General features: G+C 41.1%; 2 protein-coding genes across 12 annotated transcripts in view; one reads left to right on the forward strand and one right to left on the reverse strand.

The window, feature by feature from the left end:
- rasgrp3 (RAS guanyl releasing protein 3 (calcium and DAG-regulated)) overlaps positions 1 to 24,051 on the forward strand; it is a 562,943-nt gene that overhangs the window by 47,459 nt on the left and 491,433 nt on the right. The gene's annotated exons all lie outside the window — the stretch shown is intronic.
- LOC109202475 (collagen alpha-1(XIII) chain) overlaps positions 8,621 to 24,051 on the reverse strand; it is a 61,520-nt gene continuing 46,089 nt past the window's right edge. Inside the window, exon 3 of one of the 2 annotated variants that reach the window (XM_019360047.2) lies at positions 8,621 to 8,688. In XM_019360047.2, coding sequence (XP_019215592.1) covers positions 8,636 to 8,688 — 53 coding nt within the window. In that variant the 3' untranslated portion in view covers positions 8,621 to 8,635. Of the gene's footprint in view, positions 8,689 to 15,245; positions 15,320 to 24,051 lie in introns of those variants that run through there. The other variant, XM_025897314.1, reaches the window with a different exon arrangement.

Genomic DNA, 24,051 nt, shown 5'->3' on the forward strand with positions numbered 1-24,051 from the left:
ATCTTTGGAAACAGAAAAATGGCATCTCTTCAATATCTCAAACAGGCAGGAGAAGTGGACTGATCGAGAAACAGTACAGTGAATCCAGTGATTCAAACCTGCTTGACTTGAAAAAACATAACTACAACCTCGGGTTCTTCTGTTATTATCTGCTCTAACATTTCCACTTTGTCTTTATATGTTATGCAGCAACCACTGCTTACTGCATTATAGACCCACTGAATGTGTCATTTGTGGTCACATTTTAACCACCACAACTACCACCGAGCCAGCAATCCAGCTGAAGGTAGCCGGTTAGCAGTGATTCAACTTTCAAAATAATGCAATAGTTCTCTTAGAGGAACATAAAAAAGAAAATTAAAGCTGCAAGCAGCGATATGAGGGCCCTCGCACCCCCGGCGCGTCGAGCCAAGCCCAACACCTAAAACCAGCGCTTCCGATCTGATGTCACATTGATGGAATTCATGCATTTAACCACCAGCTAAAATTTCATCTCATTCAACCATTATTATAGTCGTCCCACTAGGTGGTGCTCTAACCATTACTGACAAATGGCATAACAAACATTTCCGAGCTCGAGTCTCATCACGCCTGCGACCTTTGGGAGAGATTGGACATTGTGTTTTTGAGCGACAGCAGGTTACTGCTTTTTGGCGAGTGATTGAAACTCCACGTGCCGCCATGACCACCCCGTTTCCCTGAACGTAAAAAGCTTCGCAATTTAACATCACAAAGGTCTTTAGATTCCACACACAGGAGATCGCGTAAATCTAATGAAATCCCTTGGAGGAGTTCGTCAAAGTATGAGGCCTGAAAAGAGGGGAAAATGTCGCCAAATTTACACATTAATTTTAAAATGGCTGACTTCCTGTTGGATTTGGGATATTGCTCCAAGAGACTTTTTTGTACATCTTGATATCTCCAATAAGCTTGCCAGGTTTCAACTCATACATAAAACACAGAGCAGGGGCTGTTGTTTTGAAATTTTGTAGGGGGCGCTGTGGAGCCATTTTGCGCTGTTCAAGGAAAATGAACATATAAAAGAAATCCCTCATCACATTAGAGGTGTGCGCCAAATTTCAAGACTTTTTAAACTTTTCAAGCCCCTCAAAAGCCACTTCATCTTTCATGGTGAACTGCGTTGCCACCAGGTGCGCCGTTCAGTTTATAGTCACAATTTTCTCACTGAAGCATCAAGAGGGACTGATGGTGATATTCACCGCTTTTGAGGTGGCCACGATGAACCTGTGAAAATCAGTACAACAAAATGAAGACATGACATTTCCTGGTGCCACTAGGTGGCGCTCTACGTATTCCTGACAATGGGCATATCAATCTGTTCAGGGCGGGTCTGACATCATCCCTGTAAATCTGGTCTGATCAGATGGATTTCATTGAGTTACACTAATTTGTTTCTTCATGGCGAGACTCAATTCGCCATGCTGCTGGGGTCACACCCTTCAGCGAAAACTCACAGTTTTCCTGTAACCCAAGACCAACTCCTTAAGGCTTTCCTGGAGAAATTTGAGGCTGCAGATGTCAACCATAACAATACTGTACCCCAAAGTGTAAAACATGACATTTCCTGTTCCCACTAGGTGGCGCTGTACCTGATGTCAAATATGGCAGTTAAAATATGTTCAGGGCTGGAGCCTTATCATATGTGTGCACTTTGGTCAAGTCGGACCATGTATGAGAACGAGAGCAATAAGATTTTCATGGCGAGTCATCGAAATTCGCCGTGGCGCCACGGCCTCACCGTATCGCGAAAACTCAAAAGCTCCGCAATTTAACATGGCCCAGGTGTGTAGTTGAAACTGACCAAAGATGAAGCTTATACGACCAAATTCCAAGGAGGAGTTCGAAAAAGTTCGAGGCATGGAAATGGCAAAATTAGAGCCAAAATGTCAACTTCAATCCAAAATGGCGGACTTCCTGTTGGATTTGCGTCAATGGTCCCACAGACTTTTTTGTTCGTCTTGGCATGATACACATGTGTGCCAAATTTCATACATGTAGCTCAAAAGATGTGTTGGTAGGGCTGCATTTAACAACGCATAGGTGGCGCTACAGAGTCTTTTCCCAGTGCTCATATATAAAACCATTAAAATACAAAATTTTTCACCAGATCTGGCATGTGTGCAAAATTTCATGAGTTTTTGAGCATGTTAAAGCCCTCAAAAAGGCAATTCATTTCAATGAAAAATAATAATAATAATAATAATAATTAAAGCTGCAAGCAGCGATATGAGGGCCCTCGCACCCCCGGCGCGTCGAGCCAAGCCCAACACCTAAAACCAGCGCTTCCGATCTGATGTCACAGTGATGGAATTCATGCATTAACCACCAGCTAAAATTCATCTCATTCAACCATTATTATAGTCGTCCCACTAGGTGGCGCTCTAACCATTACTGACAAATGGCATAACAAACATTTCCGAGCTCGAGTCTCATCACGCCTGCGACCTTTGGGAGAGATTGGACATTGTATTTTTGAGCGACAGCAGGTTACTGCTTTTTGGCGAGTGATTGAAACTCCACGTGCCGCCATGACCACCCCGTTTCCCTGAACGTAAAAAGCTTCGCAATTTAACATCACAAAGGTCTTTAGATTCCACACACAGGAGATCGCGTAAATCTAATGAAATCCCTTGGAGGAGTTCGTCAAAGTATGAGGCCTGAAAAGAGGGGAAAATGTCGACAAATTTACACATTAATTTTAAAATGGCTGACTTCCTGTTGGATTTGGGATATTGCTCCAAGAGACTTTTTTGTACATCTTGATATCTCCAATAAGCTTGCCAGGTTTCAAACTCATACATAAAACACAGAGCAGGGGCTGTTGTTTTGAAATTTTGTAGGGGGCGCTGTGGAGCCATTTTGCGCTGTTCAAGGAAAATGAACATATAAAAAGAAATCCCTCATCACATTAGAGGTGTGCGCCAAATTTCAAGACTTTTTAAACTTTTCAAGCCCCTCAAAAGCCACTTCATCTTTCATGGTGAACTGCGTTGCCACCAGGGTGCGCCGTTCAGTTTATAGTCACAATTTTCTCACTGAAGCATCAAGAGGGACTGATGGTGATATTCACCGCTTTTGAGGTGGCCACGATGAACCTGTGAAAATCAGTACAACAAAATGAAAGACATGACATTTCCTGGTGCCACTAGGTGGCGCTCTACGTATTCCTGACAATGGGCATATCAATCTGTTCAGGGCGGGTCTGACATCATCCCTGTAAAATCTGGTACTGATCAGATTGGATTTCATTCAGTTACACTAATTTGTTTCTTCATGGCGAGACCTCAATGTTCGCCATGCTGCTGGGGTCACACCCTTTCGCGAAAACTCACAGTTTTCTCTGTAACCCAAGACCAACTCCTTAAGGCTTTCCTGGAGAAATTTGAGGCTGCAGATGTCACCCATTACAATACTGTACCCCAAAGTGTAAAACATGACATTTCCTGTTCCCACTAGGTGGCGCTGTCCCTGATGTCAAATATGGCAGTTGAAATATGTTCAGGGGTGGAGCCTTATCATATGTGTCCACTTTGGTCAAGGTCGGACAATGTATGACAGAACGAGAGGCAATAAGATTTTCATGGCGAGTCATCGAAATTCGCCGTGGCGCCACGGCCTCACCGTAACCCGAAAACTCAAAAGCTCCACAATTTAACATGGCCCAGGTGTGTAGTTGACACTGACCAAATATGAAGCTTGTACGATGAAATTCCAATGAGGAGTTCGCAAAAGTTCGAGGCATGGAAATGGCAAAATTAGAGCCAAAATGTCACCTTCACTTCCAAATGGCGGACTTCCTGTTGGGTTTGCGTCAATGGTCCCCCAGACTTTTTTGTTCGGCTTGGCATGATACACATGTGTGCCAAATTTCATACATGTAGCTAAAACGATGTGTTCGTAGGGCTGCATTTAACAAGGCATAGGTGGCGCTACAGAGCCATTTCCCAGTGCTCATATGTAAAACCATTAAAATACAAAATTTTTCACCAGACCTGGCATGTGTGCAAAATTCCAAGAGTTTTCGAGCATGTTAAAGCCCTCAAAAAGGCCCTTCTTTTGCCTGAATAATAATAATAATAATAATAATAATAAGAAACAGAGCAGATACAATAGGGCCTTCGCACAGTCAGTGCTCGGGCCCTAATAATAATAATAATAATAAACAGAGCAGATACAATAGGGCCTTCGCACTCTCGGTGCTCGGGCCCTAATAAACGGAGCAGATACAATAGGGCCTTCGCACTCTCAGTGCTCGGGCCCTAATAATAAACGGAGCAGATACAATAGGGCCTTCGCACTTTTGTGCTCGGGCCCTAATAATAACAAACAGAGCAGATACAATAGGGCCTTCGCACTCTCGGTGCTCGGGCCCTAATTAGCTGGAAGTCAAAAGAGGAACATTTTGTGTGTGTGTGACAAACAAGAGGACAGGAGACGTTGTTCCCTTAACATTAGTAACTCTGGATGGAAGAACGCTTCTTGGATTTGATAATTGATTTGAAAGATCAGTTTGCATTAGGAATTTTGAGTGGCTTAAATATTGAGAGTAAAAAGTATCATCTAAAATAAAGTGGTCCCTCGCTATAACTTGGTTCACCTTTTGCGGCCTCGCTGTTTCGCAGATTTTTTTTATGTGCAATTTTGCATGCTTTTTGGGGTTTTTGTTTGTTTGTTTTTTTACAGCGCATTGTGTTCTGCGTCCTGATTGGCTGTAGACCATTGTCAGTCAATTTCGTGCCATGTCTCCTGTACAGTACAGAATGCGTTCAGCTTGTCAAATTTACATAAATCTTGCTGATAGCTGTCTGACTGCTAGCAGTGTGACTCTGAAGTGCTGTAGTGTACGTTTGAAAGTTTGCTCCCCAACAAACACAACAATGTCGACAAAAGGTTTTGCGCTGTCAAAGGCTCCTGCGGTGGCACCCAAAAGGCAGAGGAAGATGCTAAGCATCGCACAAAAAGTTGGACTTCTGGACATGCTACAGGAAGGTAGAAGTTACCGTATTTTTCGGACCATAAGGCGCATTAAGCGAAACAAAACAGTCTGATAAGTCAAACTTTTTTAATCAACTCATTCTTCTTGCTTCCTCTACGTCCATACCATTGATTCTTTAATGTTGAATTCTCTGGCAGCTGCTCTATTCTCATGTTCTGGACCTGAAAACAGGGTTTGATCTTTGGTTTCATTTTATAACACTGGACTTACTTTTCTACAAAGGTTTGAACTTTGAGAGTGTTTAAACAAGAGAGAAAAGTGTGAAAATGTTCATGCCTGTCTGAGAAAAGTGTATAAAGTGTGTAGTGAGGAGTTTTACAGCCTTAAAACATCTATAATCATTGTAAAAAATAAAGTTGGCTACTTCGCAGATTTCACCTGTCACGGGTTATTTTTAGAGCGTAACTCCCACAATAAACGAGGGAACACTGTACTCCAGTACAAGTCTCTCCTGGGTTCCTTAAATATTGGGACATGAAACATACTTTTTCTTAAAAAGCAATTAGTCCCATTAGGGCCTTCAGAGTATTATAATCCAACCACTGTGAGTTTAGAGAGTGTAATTAAAAGCGTTATAAAACACAGTTAACATTGAAAGACACCAGTTGTGAGTTGTGAGCCAGAACCAAAATAATCTGTAGCTAGTCCAAAATCAACAGGGTTGAACAGAACAATACTGTTCATGAAATGACCAAATTGAAATGATACAATACTAAAGTCCTTTCATTTTTCTTATGAGGAAGCTGATACAGATATTGTCGAGAATGATAATGTATGAGGATTGGTTGGTTAAGGATGTCTGTGTACGTTCTCAATCATCCAGGTCATAGTAATCTAAGGAGCTTGGAAAGAAAGCAACTTATCAGCAGAGGTTTCAGGGGAAACCATTGTGAGACCTTGCCTCACCCTATCACATGAATTTTTGAGATCAGCTGACACAAGATGCGAGTGGACACTAAGGCATCTGCGAAGGGATTTAAATATTAGATTACAGATGGCAGACAGCTGGTGTCGTAAGCCCTGCCCTCTGTTCAAAGATGGTCGTTCACAGTGCACATAGATGTTTTCTTTCACTCCTCTTTCAAACCATCTGTCTTCTCTGTCCAAACTGTGAACACTGGCATTTTCAAAGAGTGACCTTTGTCCTTTAGATGCAGATAAACAGCCGAGTCTTGTCCCGTCGAGGTGGTTCTTCTATGTTGTACCATGCGTTTATGAAGTGACTGCGTGGTTTCTCAAATGTAGAGGTCTGAGCCCTCGTCGCTGCATTGTACTGTAGCGTTGTCCTGTTGAAAAACCCAGTGGTTACCACACAGATGAGGGCCCTCAGTCATGAAGGATGCTCTTTGCAACATCTGGACATAGCCAGCGGCTGTTTGACGCCCGTGCACCTCCTGAAGCTCCATTGTTCCACTGAAGGAAATTATGACTGTGGAGCATAGAGAACATCTCAGATGGGCTCTGCTTGTCATGCCAGTAACGTTGGAAGCCATCAGGACCATCAAGGTTACATTTGTTCTCATTAGACAATAAAACTTTCTTCCACCTTTCAATGTCCCATCTTTGGTGCTCTCTTAAAAAGTCCAAACGGTCAGTTCTGCGGCGTTCAAGGAGACGAGGCCTTTAAGGGCGTTACTGGTGCTGACTGCAGCCCCATAACCATCAGACGGCATCTGAGACTTCAAGGGCCTCAAAAACAAAAAACATCATCAATTTGGGTCAAGGATTGTCCAGTGTCTTGACGGACAGCCAATTGGATCCTCCGGCTCAGTGCTGGTGAGATTTTTTTGGGTCTTCCACTTGACTTTTTTGTTCCATAACCTTTAGGATCATTTAAGAAATTCCAAATGACTGTCTTACTTCCCACCTCAGCAGCGATGGTGTGCTGAGAGAGACCCTGCTTATGCAGTTCAACAACCCAACCACATTCAAAAAGGGAACATTTTTTTGCCATCAGAACGTCATGACAGTGTGACTACCTGATAGAAAAAAGACAACAAATCCACATTCTTGCACAGATTTGGCCTTTTAAAGCCGTGTGGTTCTAAACTTTTGATCAGCTGTAAAACAGCCTGTTTCACTCCCATTTCTTCTTGTTGCATGTTGAAGTTCTACTTGGAACCTTGTTAAGATCCAACCATGAAAAATATGAATCTTTGCCATTTTTCAACTGGTCTTAAACTTTTGATCAGGACTGTATTAAAAATTGAATCCATCGGCAACAACTCAAGGTTCAGTATCTTGCACATGAATGCTTGCAGACTGGAGCAACCAATCTTCCTATTAGTATGTTTTGATGCATGCTCAATCATCCAGGTAAAGAAATAAAAAAAAAAAAAGGATTCTGTTCATCTGGATGTAGTGTTTTGTCACTCATCTACGTGACTTCTGCAGGTTTCCAACCTTATAAACAGTACATTTGCAGAATGACTGAAACCAGCCCACTGAATGAACAATGGGCTGTGAGGTCAGTTCCTTGATCATTAATATTCAAATTGCCATGACCATTGATCAATGGCCATGAGTACCATTCACAGAGAGTTGGGGAATGGCTGCAATCACAGCATTGTAAGATGATGACAGATGTAACCTCAGAGATGGTCTTTCCCTTTTCACGTAAATGGCCTCCTTGACTCTGCGCTCAAACCAGCGTTCCTCCCTGTCCAGGATGTGTACATCCTTATCATTGAAAGAGTGTCCACTGGCCTGTAGGTGTAAATAGACTACAGAGTCCTGGCCTGACGAGGTAGCTCTTCTGTGGTCACTGATCAATAATCAGTGGTGTTAATGCCTTACAATTAAGTCATTAACTCCAATATTCCTCTGGTTCTCACTCTTCATCCCAAAATCTAACTACTCTCTGCCTCTACTGAAGTGTCTCAAGTCAGTGATTTTCCACATCATGCCCACGTCCCAGTCTACACACCCCCACCTTTTCATTGTTACTCTTGTGTTAAATAAAACTCGTGAAATTGATCACTGTCTTCTGTTTGGTGTCTCACCGTTTGACACTAAACTAACCTTGTGTGCAGTTCATGCTTCAATTCTCTGCAGTGAAAGCTACTGAATGTATGAACAGTGGGGAAAAGTAACAACAACAGAAGTAGTTTAAGATGTTGCGAAAGCTGAAAGCAGTAATTATTACATCCATCCATCTTCATCTGCTTATCCAGTTCAAAGTCATGTTGGTACTGGAACCTATGCCAGTGGCTAATTGTGTTATACATTTCCTTTTTTGTGGTTTTGCAATATTTCAGTCTTCTTTTCTTGTTTGGAGTCATGTTTTTTCATGACTTTGTAAAGCTCTAATTTCTCTGTGGGTGCCATACTCATTATTAAAATACTTCTTTATCTAAAACATACAAGTTTTCCTTTTAATCAAAGCTTCAGTTTCAACTATTTGCCTCCATTCAGCTTTTCCTGCACAGACCTGCCAAGGGCCACAGGTCTAAGCTCCTTTATCATCAGTACTGTTAGAGTATGTGGACAGGCAGAAGTTACACAATCAAACTACAGATTACCACCATATCCAGTCAAGGTATACTGTCAGCAGATGTGTTCCAGGGGATTTTCCGTTTCATCTACTTGTCACCAAAATGTAAAAATAATCACTTTGAGTCACTTCATCATGTGGAGGTCACACACAGCATCTGGTGTACTTACTGGAGGTCCTGCAAGACAGAGGGAGAAAGACAGAGTTCTAAGTTTTTATCCAACCATGACAAAGATTCCAGTTAACCCAACAATGGTGTACAACCAAAATAAGTTTCTTAGAGTTGAGTATGAGCAGTGGAGCAACAATGCACTTTTCATGGAAGACACCTCACTCAAGTAAAAATATCTTTCTACAGTGGATTCATACTTCAGTGTTAAATCTGTGCCATAATCCTCAGCATGCATACAAGATGTGACTAAATGTCACTGTTCACACAGAATGCTAAGGTATACATGCTGACAATGGCATTAGCTCCTTGTGTAGGCTACATCACAGGCTCTACGTAGTTCACCACACCAGTGGGAACCAGGCTTTTAGTTACACTTTTTATTGTCTGTCATGTTTCTGACAGGGCTGCATAAAATGAAACAAATGTTTGTTAAAAACTCCAAAATAATGTAACTGACTTTTTTCTATGAGGTAAACAAACATAACTTCTTGTACTTTTCAACACCACAAGACGCCAATTATTGAGTTGTTATCTATCTAGTTACAGCAGAGGCACAAGAACACTGTATTCTGTACACAAGTAACCAGATTAACAAGAAATCAAATGCTTCATGTAAACATTCTGAAGATTTTGGACCGATCACACGTCACATCACAGTTTTCTTCTGATCAAAGCAGATGAGTTATACCAATCGGTAATCAATATACATAAATAAAAAATCTTTCGGCAATGCAAATAAGATTGATTGGTCAAAAATAGCATCTCTTTAGGGTCTCTAACCCTGTTTAGCGAAACCTAGTGCATGTAATATAAAATAGTCAAACATCAAGTGAATTTCTCATTGTCCACACATGGTAAAATTATTATGAAAATTCAACCCTTTCAGATTGTGCCAAGTTAATAAACTCGCATCAGAGCCCGTCAGCTTTAAAACAGCCATAAAGCAGGCCTTTCACAAAAAACAAATTATGTAGTAAAAGCCTGGGATCATTCAACAAAAACAGTTACGACCAAAACCAGACAAGGGTCACTGAAGATGTCGTCATGACAGCCACAGCAAGATGAGGAAAACTGTCTGTGAAATGCAAATCCTCACTATTATTTAATCTATGTGCTCCTCAGTCTACTCCATCCAGACTTGGGTGCCTGCTGTCAGTTAAATTTGAATTCATATGAATTAAATACAATGGAAATAGACAGTTTAGGGTCCAAAATATACTGTTTATGTTGAGGAAATGATGATATTAAGTCACACCAGTTTACAGTTTGAAGCTCACATAAGAAGGTGTTGTTTAAAAGGTTCTCCACCATTTTCTGTTACCATTGGGGCAACACAGCATGCAGACTGGTAGCCACCCCAAAGCTAAGGCATTACAGCAATTTAAAAAGTCTTACTCTATCCTTCATATGGCATCAAAGTACACCACTGTCATTTTAGACACTGAATATTTGGTCCACACAGGCAGCTTTATTTCTCACGGCTTTCACAAAGTCCTGTGTCTGTGTGTCTTCATCTGATGACAGGGACTACGTCAGAATAATAATTGCATCTTTTCAGGGATGCAGAACAGACAGGGACAGCTCACTAAAATCGCAGCAAACACCGCTGACAGGTCTACATTTAAAACTAAATATTATACTAAATAGTGAATAACGTAAATGCATTTATGGCTTTCTCCTATTGCAGGGGTCTGACAGAATAAATGTTGCTAAATTGTTATTCGTTAAGTGAATAACGTATTTTAAGAGACATAATTTTACATTTTTAAAAAAATCAGAGATACTTCATAAATCAACATCACATCATGTAATGTTGATTTATGAAATTTCATAACTTGAATTCCTACGATTTGATAAGATGATATTTGATGAACATTTTCTTTAGTTGGTATTAAGTTAACTTCAGTTAAAGCTGCATCATTTAGGGCCACAGAGAGCCAACTGTTGCATACTGTAAACACCCAGACACTTTAAATTTAGATGATTTTCTATTATGATATGAGATCTGGGTAATGAAGTCCAAATTACAGCTGCTCCAGTCATTCCTACGTTGTGTTCCACATTTTTAAGGTTATCCTTTACCTCCCTCTCTCTATTTAAGGGTGTGGAAAGCAAACACGAAGGCAAGATTCTTGTTGCATTCTGGCCTGCCATCACATCCTGTTGGCTGGACCCACTCACCCAAGGGACAGAGTGTAGAGCACCTTGATCCAAAGGCACTTTGAAAGGCCTGGGGGAAGTGGGCTCAAATATAGCACATGAAGTGGCGCCTGTCAAACGAGCTCTGGGCACAACATGAAACAAAGTTTACAGTCATAAACAAACACACACACACACACACACACACACACACACACACAAAAAAAAGTGGAATTTATTTGACTGCATTGATATCATATTCCAAGCCTTGTCCTCTGCTGGGTTTAATCCTAACTATTGCTAACACCTGTTGTTTATGCTTATGTAAAGGCAGTGGCGGTTAGCTATAGTCAGAAATAGCAATCTAATATTGCCCACCAGCGTTCAGATTCACGGTTGTTTCCCTTTCCCTTGTCTTATTAGACTCAGTCATTTACTGAAAATGAAGTCTTTCAAGTATTTAAAGTAACTATGCAGCCAAAAATACTGAGACTCGTTGCTATAATAAGATTTAAAACCATTACAAATATTGCCCCGTGAGCCCTGGTGTTTAGTTTGAGAAAATGTGCATAATTCAACACTTTACCTTAATAATATCCCTTTATTCTCAGTTTATTGTTGTTTGATAAAATGTAATATGATGACTCTCTGTCCCAGCATATTGATCCAAGAATAGCCTGTGCAGTTTCAGTTGTCTAAATATCCAGATCCAAAAACCCACTTCCACTCCTGATTTACCCCGTGTCTCTTAGATTCACTGTTTCTCTCGTCAAACCACACAGTAGCAGCCACTTTTTGTTGGGCACTTCCTTTGCTCTTTTCCACCATCTGGTTGCCTTTATTTTCACCAGCTTCACTGTTCGGTAACCTGGCGTGTCATGCACTCGTTATAATAAGATTTAAAACCATTACAAACTGGGGTCCTAATGAACTGTACAGGTTCTGTTGGAGATGTTGGTCTGTGTGTCAGGTTCGGACGGTGCCCCGACCGGTCGACCTGCCTGTGTGTATATGCGTGTGTGTGTTTCCTCTCTCGTCTGTTTGTGAAGGCCGAAAAGTGTGAGTTCCATGTTCTGACTGTGTCTTTCCTTGGCTTTATTGTGGAACAGGGGCGGCTGCGTGCGGATCCAGCTAAGGTCAAGGCAGTGGTGGAGTGGCCAGAGCCTAAGAGTCGCAGGAAGTTGCAAAAGTTTCTGGGGTTTGCTCATTTTTACAGGCGCTTCATTCGCAACTTCAGCAAGATAGCCTTACCTTTGACTAACCTCACCTCTCCCAAGTTGCTGTTTCAGTGGTCTCCGGACGCCCAGCAGGCTTTCACATGACTTAAGGACCTGTTTTCGTCAGCATTGCTGCTGGTGCAGGCTGACCTCGATCATCCGTTCTTCATGGAAGTTGACGCTTCAGATCCCGGGGTAGGGGCCATCCTCTAGCAGCAGGTGGAAGATAAAATGCACTCATGCGCCTTTTTCTCTCGCCGGTTGTCATCCACAGAACGGAATTATGACGTTGGAGACCGGGAGCTACTCGCAGTGAAACTGGCCCTGGAGGAGTGGCGACATTGGCTGGAAGGGAGTGGTGGTGTGGACTGACCACAAGAACTTGGCATACCTCCAAGCTGCAAAGCGCCTCAATGCTCGACAAGCCAGATGGGCCCTGTTCTTCACTCGCTTTAAACTCACCATCACATACAGACCTGGTTCTCGCAATGCCAAGGCGGATGCGCTATCATGCCAGTTTGTGCCTGAGGCTGGGGGCGATGAGAAGGAAATGCCCATCCTGCCTCCCTCGTGTTTTGTTGGTGCTTTGACCTGGGAGACTGAGAGGATCGTGTGAGACGCTCAGCAGCAGGAGGCTGACCCTCCTTCCGGAGGGCGTGGCATGCCGCCAGAGCGGCCCTCCTGAGAACGGCGGACGAAAAACAAACGACTGGCTGATCGCCGCCACACCCCAGAACCGGACTACCAGGTGGGCCAGCAGGTATGGCTCTCGACCAAACACATTCCACTCAGAACTGAATCAAAGAAGCTTGCTCCCCGGTTCATTGGGCCTTTTTCCATCCAAGCTGTGTTGAACCCTGTGACGGTTCGGTTGAGCCTGCCTCATAACATACGAACTCACAATGTTTTTCATGTCTCTCAGGTGAGAGCTGTCCGGACCAGCCCATTGTGCCCGCCCCCGGGCCCCCGCCACCCGCCCAGATTATCGACGGCGCCCCGGCATACTCCATCACCCACATTATGGATGCCCAGCGCCGCGGTAGGGCTTTCAGTTTTTGGTGGATTGGGATGGGTATGGTCCGGAAGTGCTGCCAATCATCCACCATCTTGGGCAGGGCTATTTAATGGTGTGGCTGAGCGACAGACAGCGCTGGAGTATTGCACTAAGCCTGGTAGAGTTACAAGCTGCTCGTGTTCGCTCAAGTGTTGTCTGCTCAATGTATCAATCTTTGCTTTTGTTTGTGTGCAACTAGGAACTGGGACAGAGGATTCACTAGCACACTAGCACCCACAAATATTATAGCACATTCTAACTGTTGTCAGCCTTGATTCACTGTAAGTAAATACACTGCCTATATTCAGAGCTCCGCGCCTGAGTCCACTCAATCCTCAACCGTGACACTATGTTACTAAATCACACTGACATCAAAGGTGAAACTAAGTGAAAAGCTTGTTTGTGTAATCACCCTCACAGCCAACCAATGATCATTCAACTACAATCACATTTACAAATCTTTACATTTCTGCTTTGTTAAGTCACTTTCATGCTTAAAGGGTTTTCTGCAGCAGTTGTCTAAACAGTGAACGTCTGTTTTACTGATGGGTCTGTCAGCCTAACTCAGCTCCTCGTCAGAGCAGTGAAAACTCCATTTCCATTTCTTTTGCACCTTTTGTTGAAATCCCTACAGCCTCTACACCCCTGAACATTTGAGTCGAATCACAACTACAGTTCCCTCAAAGTGTTTATTATGTGAGGGATATGCCCTACAATAATACATAGAAATCAACAACAACAAACCTATGACCTCCTTTGAGTCCTTTGGTGAAAATGAGAAGAAAAAAACTCTTAACAGGATAAAAATAGAAAATATAATAAAGAAGCAGAGCAAATGTTACTGTGTAACTTGTCTGTAACGAAATCATAAAAACAGAAGTAACCATCAGATTGTATTATGTGAACCAAATCTTCCTAAAATAAATGATTTGTTTTCACGGATCCCTAATAAATCCTCGACTGGCTGATTTTAGACAAGAGACACATAATTAGCATCCTGAGAAACTAAAACTAGAGGTAAATGACATAATTAAGGAGAAAAAACACTTTCTAGTTCAAAAGACTCAAATGGAAAAAGACTCAAACGTGGAATCATGGAAAAATAAACCATCACCAAAAGGTCTAAAAACTCCATAAAAGTCAAAACATGACGGAGGTCTAGAACTACCAATTTTTTTCTACTATTTCTCTTCTTATAGATTTTTTAGAATGGATCAAATCAAGTTTGCTAGACAGCCAATGGCTGGACCTAGAATAAGCTTTTTGTGATAAAGTAAAAATCTCTAATCTGCCTGTCATAATCCCCAGTATTAATGATCATAACTGCTTTAAAACCCTTAATATAAACACCGCTCCGACAGCCTGGTGGGAATTTCTTCCACCAGAAAATCTTCCCTTATTCACTGTAAACTTAGACACATTTGGACAATCCAAATATGTGCCAGAAAAAGAAAATAGCAAATATGGTACAAAAAAAGAATAAAAATATTATTCAAGATGGAAACTTGATTTCATTTCAGTAGGTTTCTTAAACACAAACAAATGAAATACATAATACAGGAGAGATTTAATCTCAGTCAACTTTTTAAAATGTCAGTGCCCCCAACTCATCATTCAATCTCCCTCCCAACCACAAAGTGGGAGCAAGATCTTTTCATCAATCCAGATCTAAACTTCTGGACACAAATAAGTTTTTGTGTAGACAGGTTTGACACAATACTCTGACCATTATTCTGCTGCTACATCTGCTGGACACGAGAGGTTTATAAAGACAAAACCAAACTGACAAGGCTCACAATGAACTGTTATTGACTCGTTTATGTGAACAAATATGTACAAAAGCTAAAGAAAGATATAAGAGATTTTACCCAAAAAGTCCAAGGAAAAATGTATTTTTCTCAGCACCTTTGGCCAGGAAGCACCCAACTCCCACAGTGTAACCCAAGAGGGCCTCATTTGCTATATAATAACCTTCAGGAGTCCACAGCCCTGTGTCATGAAAACCAATGTGTTATACAGCTTGCACTTTCTTTGTACAATGTTACCAACCAAAGGATGTGGTAGAGAGGAAAATGGAAAGTCAAGCAAAGACAGATGTTTGGATACAGAGAAATAGGAACGTAATTCTTCCACTTTCATGTTTTCATATCATCAAGGTGGATTCAAATCTATCCTGTGTGGATTGGAGCCATTCCCCAAAGCTGTGGGGTGAAGAGGCATGTAGTCACTGCAAAGTAAAGGCAGAAATATGTAAACAGACTTACTTAACAAGTGTCTTTCTTAATGCTTGAATACACTCTGTAATAATAGGATGAGCACATGGCAGGTCTTATATAAGCAGACACCAGAGGATCGGGATTAGGATCTAAAGCGCTGAAGACATCCTGGAATTTCCTGAGTTCTGCCCTGGTGTTAGCTCGCAGGTGAACGTAAACAGTGGCCAAAAACACAGCCGTAAACTCTCTCCACAGATAATAGGGATGGACGTTAATCAGTTTAAACTGTAATGCTCAGAAACAGTCTGTTTATTTAGTGATAGCGACGACGATGAGAGTGATATCCTCAAAACTGTAGCAGTGGACTACGTAAAAAGTGCAGGGGTATGTGTTCGTGGTCACGTTCAGCAGGTGTGCGGGTGGCAGTATAACACTGCCACGTCACTTCAAGTCACTTCTGCGCAGACTCTGGCAGCTCCCACAAGCAGGAACATTGGTTTCATTTAAATTTTCAATGGGAGGAAGTGCAGCCAGGTCAGCCATCTTTTCTACAGTCATTGGTTTCACCATAGTTTGGTCACATGACCAACTCTCTACCCTAGCGGGCAAAACATTACTTCATCATGACGACCAATAGTGGACAGATCAAAAGTGATGTTTTTTTTTCACCTGTCTCAAGCCAAGACTACTGCGTCATCTATGATGAGAGCATCATAGATGAAGAAAAAACAAAGATATGAAGAGAACCTACACATCTGGGGGTCTTGTGATCCACATCTGATCTGTAAGGCAGGGTTAGGAGGTGTGTTCAAACGGTGACATAATCTACGCCATTCTAGCATCTCTGATAGCACGGCTACATTAAACTGTAAGATGCTCAAAGGATGGCTGGAGGGCAAAGGAACAAAGTACTGGTGGGCATGTCCCAGTAGCTCTGACGTCACAGCTGGATGGTGCACATTGTCTGAAAGCTAGGTTACCATGAAAATTAGAGCACAGCACTCTCTTATTTTCCGCTGGGCTGCAATCCTGGCTCTTAGTTCATCCAGAGACTGTACCAGCAAGAGGCTGGATGTCAGTGGTCGGCCAGCATGAGACAGCCCTCTCTTACCTCCCGGTGCCCATTCCTCTATATTTTTAATAGTTTCAGTCTATGAGCATCATCTTGATAGAAATCATAATTACACATTAAACAACATTTTTTTAACTCAATAACCTCAAAAAATTCTTACTGTAGCTGTGAAATGTTCTGAATAAGAGATAAGAGATAATAAATTGTAATTATACGTAAGTCACTTATCATCAGTCAATAATGTTGGGGTCACGTAACGCTAACAGGAAACGTGAGCGGGATATTATTTACTGAGCATGTATAATGTATAATAGACACATATTCAGACTAACAATGAGTGACTCAGTGAGAATCATTAGCTAACATTAACATTACAGTAAGGTTCAGAAGTAAGAAAATTCATTTTTATTGCACCTTTAAAGCTACAGATCAGAAAGTGCTCCACATCATATGAAAACAATGAAAAATAAGAAAATAAGCAATACAATACAAGCTAATGCTACTCAAATGCCAGTTTAAAAAGTGTCTTCAGCTGCTTTTTGAAACAGTCCACTAAGCTCACAGACTGAAGACTGGAAAGCAGAGAATTCCAAAGAGTGGGAACGCCAATATAAAGGCTCAGCCTCCTTTAGTCTTTAGTGTAGCTTTGGGGATGGACAACAAGTCCTGATCAAAACACCTAAGAGTCTGATTGGAAAACTCTGCTAACACAGAACAACCAAAAACGCTGGCTCCATCCTCTCATATCTGTCTTTATATCTTTCGGTGCTGTGGCACATATCACAGCCTGAGGACCAACGTGTCTGGAACCTCAGTCTCCCATGCAACATAAGACATTGTTGTGCCAAGTTTAACAATGATGTGGTGTATGCATTTAAAGGAGCAATTCATTTTTAAATTGAGTTACCAGGCAGGAAAAATGGTAGCTGACAGACTGCACTATTCAAGCTATTAAAACAGAAGCTTAGGCAGAAAGATAGAGAGGGAGAGAGTGCAGAAAAAAAACCTAACAACGGTTTTACCATATGTGGGATGTTGGTTTTTGTCCAGCCTCACACTCTGCACTACTCTGAACGTGAAAACTGAAAAACAATCTTTGCCTGTGAGATTCTGCCTCCAATCAGTCAGATTCAAACTAAACCAAACTGTGCAACAGAAAGAACATATAAGAGAGTTTCATTGCAAACTGCACATACTGGAACAGATCATCCTAAATGGTGTCATGAAACGTGATACTGACTGGTTTTGCGACATCTGTAGCATTGTGCTGTGTGATCAAACTGCATATTTCAGAGTGGCCTCTTATTGTGGGCAGTCTAAGGCACACCTGTGCAATATTTATGCTGTCTAATCAGCACCTTGACATGCCACACCTGTGAGGTGGGATGCATTATCTTGGTAAACGAGAAGTTCTCACTAACACAGATTTAGACAGATTTGTGAACAATATTTGACAGTAATGGATCCTTTGTGTATGTAGAAAATGTTTTAGATCATTAAGTTCAGCTCATGAAAAATGGGAGCAAAAACAAAAGTCTTGCGTTTATATTTTTGTTCAGTGTAGTTTGGCTACCTCTGCCCTCCCACATCGTTGTCATGTTTCAGTGAGATCAAAGCAAAGGTTGCATTTCATCTTCTGTAGATACACAAGAAAGCCTTTTCTTAAAACATCAAACTTCTTAAAAAAAAGAAAAGAAAAACAAAGTGAGGGCCACTGTAAACCTGGACTCCTGTCAGGTTTCAGAAGGGCTGTGAAAAGCTTGGGACTACCAAATCACTCACTGCAATCATGCGTAGGGCTTGGAAATCAAAATGATATAACACTAATGCTAAAAGAAAAACAAGAGCCTGGTTATCGGGCATATTTTATTAGATAACTGTAGCGGGTGTGGTTTGTGGTTCCGCTGCAGGGGGGAGGTGGTGTCTGGCTTCAGGGGCAGTGCCGGGGGAGGCAAGCCGGCACAGCTGGTAATAATTGTTTAATCCTGTTTAAGCCTTCCTGATTTAGTAGCATGCTGGGACCTCGAGAGGACAAAGGATGTGCACAGTGGCCTGCAACGAGCACTGTAAATAAAAAGAACTCACAACTGTGTGTGTGCTGTTGTGGGTGTGGTAGTAACTGATAGGTGTTACAGTGGTGCCCAGCTGCCCAGAACAACATGTCTGGCCTACAACAATGGTGGCTTTGACAGTAAACAGAAACTTTATTAAACTGTGGAAAGAGTAGCTAAGAGCCGGTGTGTGACTCCACTGCAGAGGAGGTTGGTGCAGTGAGTTCAGGGGGCAGTGCCAGGGAGGCTGCCAGGGCAGCTGGGGTTGATTGGCTAATCAAGCTCTTCCTATATTTTAGGAGGTCGCTGGTACTGGAGGAGGGAGTTGTGCTGGGAGCTAGACAGCTGAAAACTGCACCAGTAGTCTGATCAAATAAGCACTATAAATAAAATGCCACAACATTGTGCACACGTTGGGTCCTTCAGTCACACAGTCCATTTGCCATTTAACCATGAAGTTACTTTGTAATCCTGGCTATAACTGTCAATGAAAAAGGAGCAAAGACTTTTCCAAATCACTGACTGTATGAAACATCAAACAGGAAAAAGAATTTATTATCTAAAAACTATAAATACAGCAATCTGTTTCCAACCTTCCACCTAACTACTGTATCTAATGTGGCTTAAGAATTAATTCAATATTCAATAAATACCTATGTATTACTTAGTGCAGTTGTCTGCAGCAGGAACAGGTAACATATCAAAGACGACTGGGTGAGCTTGTTGGACATGATGGATATATTTCATCACCATCTTGTTACCCAAAGCTTGTCTGCACAAAGTCTGGAATTATAATAATAAAAAATCAGGCTCTTATTTAAAGGCTGAGAATCTGCCCAATGAACTTTTGCTAATTTTAACTAGAAAAACACTCAAGAACACTTTATAATAACAAAAGTTCAGTATGGATGAAATACTAGTTGAACCCATCACAGAATTAAAAGACAATTCATCATAAATTTAAAATAAAAAGAATAGGCAAGCTTAAAAAGGCGAGGGGCCACTCGGCTGAACTCGCTAAAGCTCACAGTGGTGAGCAGATAGTATAATAAAGGTAACAGAGGAGGAGGGTCTCAGAGTACAGGAAGGAGAGGTGTATGTGAGAAGATCAGTGATTTGGAGGTTTGAGATTATAGACAGATGTGAAAGTAAGAGGCTGAATAAGCAAAGCTGTTAGAGGACAGGAATAATACATTCTGTGGAAGGGTTCTGGTAATCACATGAGGAGCTGCATTTTGGACCAGTCTTTGGAGACGTTTATGTGGTAAGACAGAGAGGATAGAATTACAATAATCAATGTGAGATGTAACCAGAGCATGTTCAAGAACAGCAGTACTGTAAGCTGTGAGGGGTGCAGCTGACTAATATCACGTAGATGGAAATATGCAGACTGAGTCATATTATTGATACATCATCTCTTAGCTGGGTGAAAGGACAGATTTGAGAACTGGGAATGCAGAGTGAGAATTGATCCCATTTATCCAGAACAGTTTGGGTTCCTTGGGTTCAAGAAGGTGGGAAGGTCGAATTAGGCAGAGTGGCATAAGAATGAAAATGAATGTCAGAGTTCCTAAAATGTGACCGAAAGGTGAAAGATAAATAAATCCAACGGGGGCTAAGACAGAGCCCTGAAGTTATTTAACTTTACTGACTGATTACGATCTGAGATCATATGTTGGCTTCCTGTTGAATCCAGAAGCAAAATCCTTCCTCCTTTGTATTATCTTAAAGACCAGAGAGCCCGACTCCAACAGAGCACGCTCAGAATGCTGGCTTACTTTGGGAGTTTTCAGGCCCCTCTTCTGTGGGACCAGCTCCCAGCTTGGATTCAGGAGGCAGAAACTATCTATTAGGATTCAAGCTTTCCTTTTTAATAAAGCATATAGTTAGGGCTGGATCAGGTGACCCTGAATCCTCCCTCAGGTCTGCTGCAGTAGGTGTAGGCTGCTGACTGTTTCTTCTTCTGTTAGCCCCTTTCAGTCACCTTGTGTTTAATTGTGTGAATGCCTCAAAGGGCATTCACACTATTGAGTTCCTGTTTCTCTTTATTCTTTATCCTTTATGCATCCACACCTATTGAGTTCCTGTTTCTCTTTATTGTGTGGATGCTGGTTAAGCATCCACACTATTGTGTTCCTGTTTCTCTTTATTCTTTATTATTGTGTGGATGCTGGTTAAGCATCCACACTATTGAGTTCCTGTTTCTCTTTATTCTTTATTATCATCATTATTATTATTATTATTATTATTATTATTATTATTATTATTGTGTGGATGCTGATTAAGCATCCACACTATTAAGTTCCTGTTTCTCTTTATTGTGTGGATGCCCTCAAAGGCATCCACACTATTGAGTTCCTGTTTCTCTTTAAACTTTATTCTTCAAGTTGCTCCCCTGTTTTTCGGCACTTAACTACTCCCTCAGTTTTCAGCCGATTTTCTCCGTTCAAACTCTAAACTGTTCTGCTATTTCTGCTAATTCCAGCTATATCTTTTAGTGTTTATTACTATTATACTTTCTAAAATATTACACTTTTTTCCCTTTTTTTGTCCCATTGAAATGAATGGAAAACTTCCACAATTCTGCTAAAACTTGCTTGTTTTTCAAACTTAACTACTTCCTCATACTTTCATCAAGAAACTCCATTCAAACTTTAAAATGTTCTCAACGCATTGGGCTATTCCTGTATGATTCAGCTTTTTCAGACCTTCTTCTACCGTTTTAATCTTATCCCTCTTTAAGTTATCAGTTGCAAAGTTGTGATTTTTCAGAAAATACATGCGTTGTTATGGTTGCTATGCAATTAACTCAGAGTGAGTGCTGGTCCGTTCTGAATTTTCTCTTCATGTCTAAGGAAACTTCTTGCTACTCGCTCAATTTCCACTCAACCCCCACAAATTATACATCAAAACGTAGGTATTTTTGCTGGCTTTCAGAAAATGTCACTATCACTGTTGTGGAAGTTACAGATTTTTATCAAATCGCCTCAGAGCAACACAAAGTCTTAAAACTCTCCTTAGAAAGTCATTGGAGAGTCTGTTCAAAATCAGTGCTGGGACTCTCTAATGAGAGGCATTTTCAAATCGTCATATCTCTTTAACAAAGCAAAGTTAGGACATGAGGCTTGTGCCAATATATCTTCAGACACTGCTGACACTCACAGTGGAAGCAGTTTTTACAATTATCTTACCATTGAGCAATGAATTAGATTTGTTTGAGGGGTGGAAATCTGTCCTCCTCTCAGTTTTCAAACTCTGAAAATGAAGCCGTTTCTTCTCTCGTCATATCTCCGTGACGGAGGTGCAAAGAGCTATGAAAATCGCAGTCAAAGTACACCAAAGTCCGCTGATTCACCCAGTACAAGAATTATGCTGCTAGCCCGCCTAGTTTTTGAGTTACACGACGTTTTGTAACTCCAAAAAACGGCGTTTTTCGCCTCTCACCGCGATATAATTCTGACTGCTCATGTCTCTGTTTTTCAGGCACCCGCCCCCTTTCCAGGTGGTGCAATCGGTGATGACACGGCTCTGCAGCTCAAAGGTCGTGGGTTCAATCCCACCTTGTTCAACTTTTTTTTTTCACTACAAATTGATACACTATCACAGACCTGTAATTGATATTGCTAATTTATTACAATTCTGTAAAGTTTTAGGATTTTAACAGCTTTTCTAATATGGACCTCAGATTCTTGTTAACGCTCCAAGGCAGAAATACATACAAGTACACAGCCTGATGAAGCAGACAGAAGCAGTACCTCTGATTGGTGGACTGAAATTGAGCAGAACCAGGTTGTTCTGTGCTGATAACATTTCTTTCAGTTAACAGTTAAATTTTTTTAACTCTTTCCAACACAAATTTCATTTTTTTCACCCCTTTTAGCAAAATTTTGTTTTTTCTGCTGTTTTCAGAAAAAAAACTCTTTTCAGCAGAAATTCTGCTCATTCACCGCTTTTCAGCGCAACCTTTTGCTTCTTTCCGTCTCTTCTGCAGAAATTCTGCTCATTCACCTCTTTTCAGCAGAATTTTCAGAATTTTCACCTCTATTCAGCCCAAATTCTGCTCTGTACACAGCCTGATGAAGCAGATAGAAGCAGTACCTCTGATTGGTGAATTTGAGCAGAACCAGGTTGTTCTGCCTAAAATATTCTGCTATTTCTGCTAATGCCGGCTATATCTTTTGGTACTTATTACTATTATACTTTTAAAATATTACGTTTTTTTCCTTTAATTTGCCCCATTGAAATGAATGGGAAACTTCTGCAATTCTGTAAAACTTGCTTGTTTTTGAAACTTAACTACTTCCTCATACTTACACGTAGAGACTCCATTCAAACTTTAAAACATTCTCAACTTATTGGGCTATTCATGTATGATTCAGCCTTTTCATACCTTCTAGCATTTTAATCTTGTCCCTCTTTAAGTTTTCAGTTGCAAAATTGTGATTTTTCAGAAAATACATGCGTTGTTATGGTTGCTATGCAATTAACTCAGAGTGGACAGTGGAACTTTGTGAATTTTCTCTTCTTGTCCGAACAACTTCATGCTACTCACTCAATTTCCACTCAACCCCCACAAATTATACATCAAACCGTAGGTATTTTTGCTGGCTTTTAGAAAATGTCACTATCATTGTTGTGGGAGTTACCAATCCTTTGCAAATCTCCTCAGAGCAACACAAAGTCTGAAAACTCTCCATAGACAGTCAATGGAGAGTTTGTTCAAAATAACCACTGGAATTCTCTAATGAGAGGCATTTTCAAATCGTCATATCTCCTTAACAAAGCATAGTTGAGACATGAGGCTTTTGCCAGTATATCTTCAGACACTCCTGATGCTCACAATTCAAGAAATTTACCTCACCTATTACCGTTTGGCCATCAATTACATTTGTTTGAGGGTAGGAAATTTGTCCCTCGCTCAGATATCTTCAGATTTCAAACTCTGGAAATGAGGCACTTTTTTCTCTCGTCATATCTTTTTTATAGATTTCAACAGAGCCCTGAAAATTTCCATGACTGTTCACCAAAGCCTGCTGTTTCTTACGGTGAAAGAATGATTTTGATGCTCCATATAGATTTAGAGTTACACAACGTTGTTTGAGGGCAAGTCAAGGCAGTTTTGCTTTGCCTCTACTCAGTTACAGCGTATTACAAGTCATATATCTTTGATAATTTATATTTTATCTCTGAATTATGAAGACCTGAAGATTCCCCCATCTCTTCTGAACAAAACGGTGTCAGAATGACCATTGTAGCTCCTACGGTTAGGAATTTATGGCCATTTGTTCGAGGGGAATCCTGAATGTCAGAAATACACTGAAGAAAACTCATACCTCTCTCTGTGTCTGTGTGTGTAAGGGCTGATTACAGCAGGTGCAGCTAATTTAACTGACCTAGATATACCAAGCCCAGAATCTTAACAGCCACTGTTCACTTTACTCTCTGTGTATGTGTGTGTGTCTCAATATTTCTCCTATGTTAAAGTATTACTCCTCAATCATACTATTTCTGCTAAATCATAGTATTTTTGCCAAATCATGGTTTTGGGGGCAAATCAGAATATTTCTGTTATGTTATAGTATTACTACTAAGTGGAGGAATTTAAGTTATGTTATAGTAT

The sequence above is a fragment of the Oreochromis niloticus genome, linkage group LG13 (genome assembly GCF_001858045.2).
Source record: "Oreochromis niloticus isolate F11D_XX linkage group LG13, O_niloticus_UMD_NMBU, whole genome shotgun sequence".
Lineage (NCBI taxonomy): Eukaryota > Metazoa > Chordata > Actinopteri > Cichliformes > Cichlidae > Oreochromis > Oreochromis niloticus.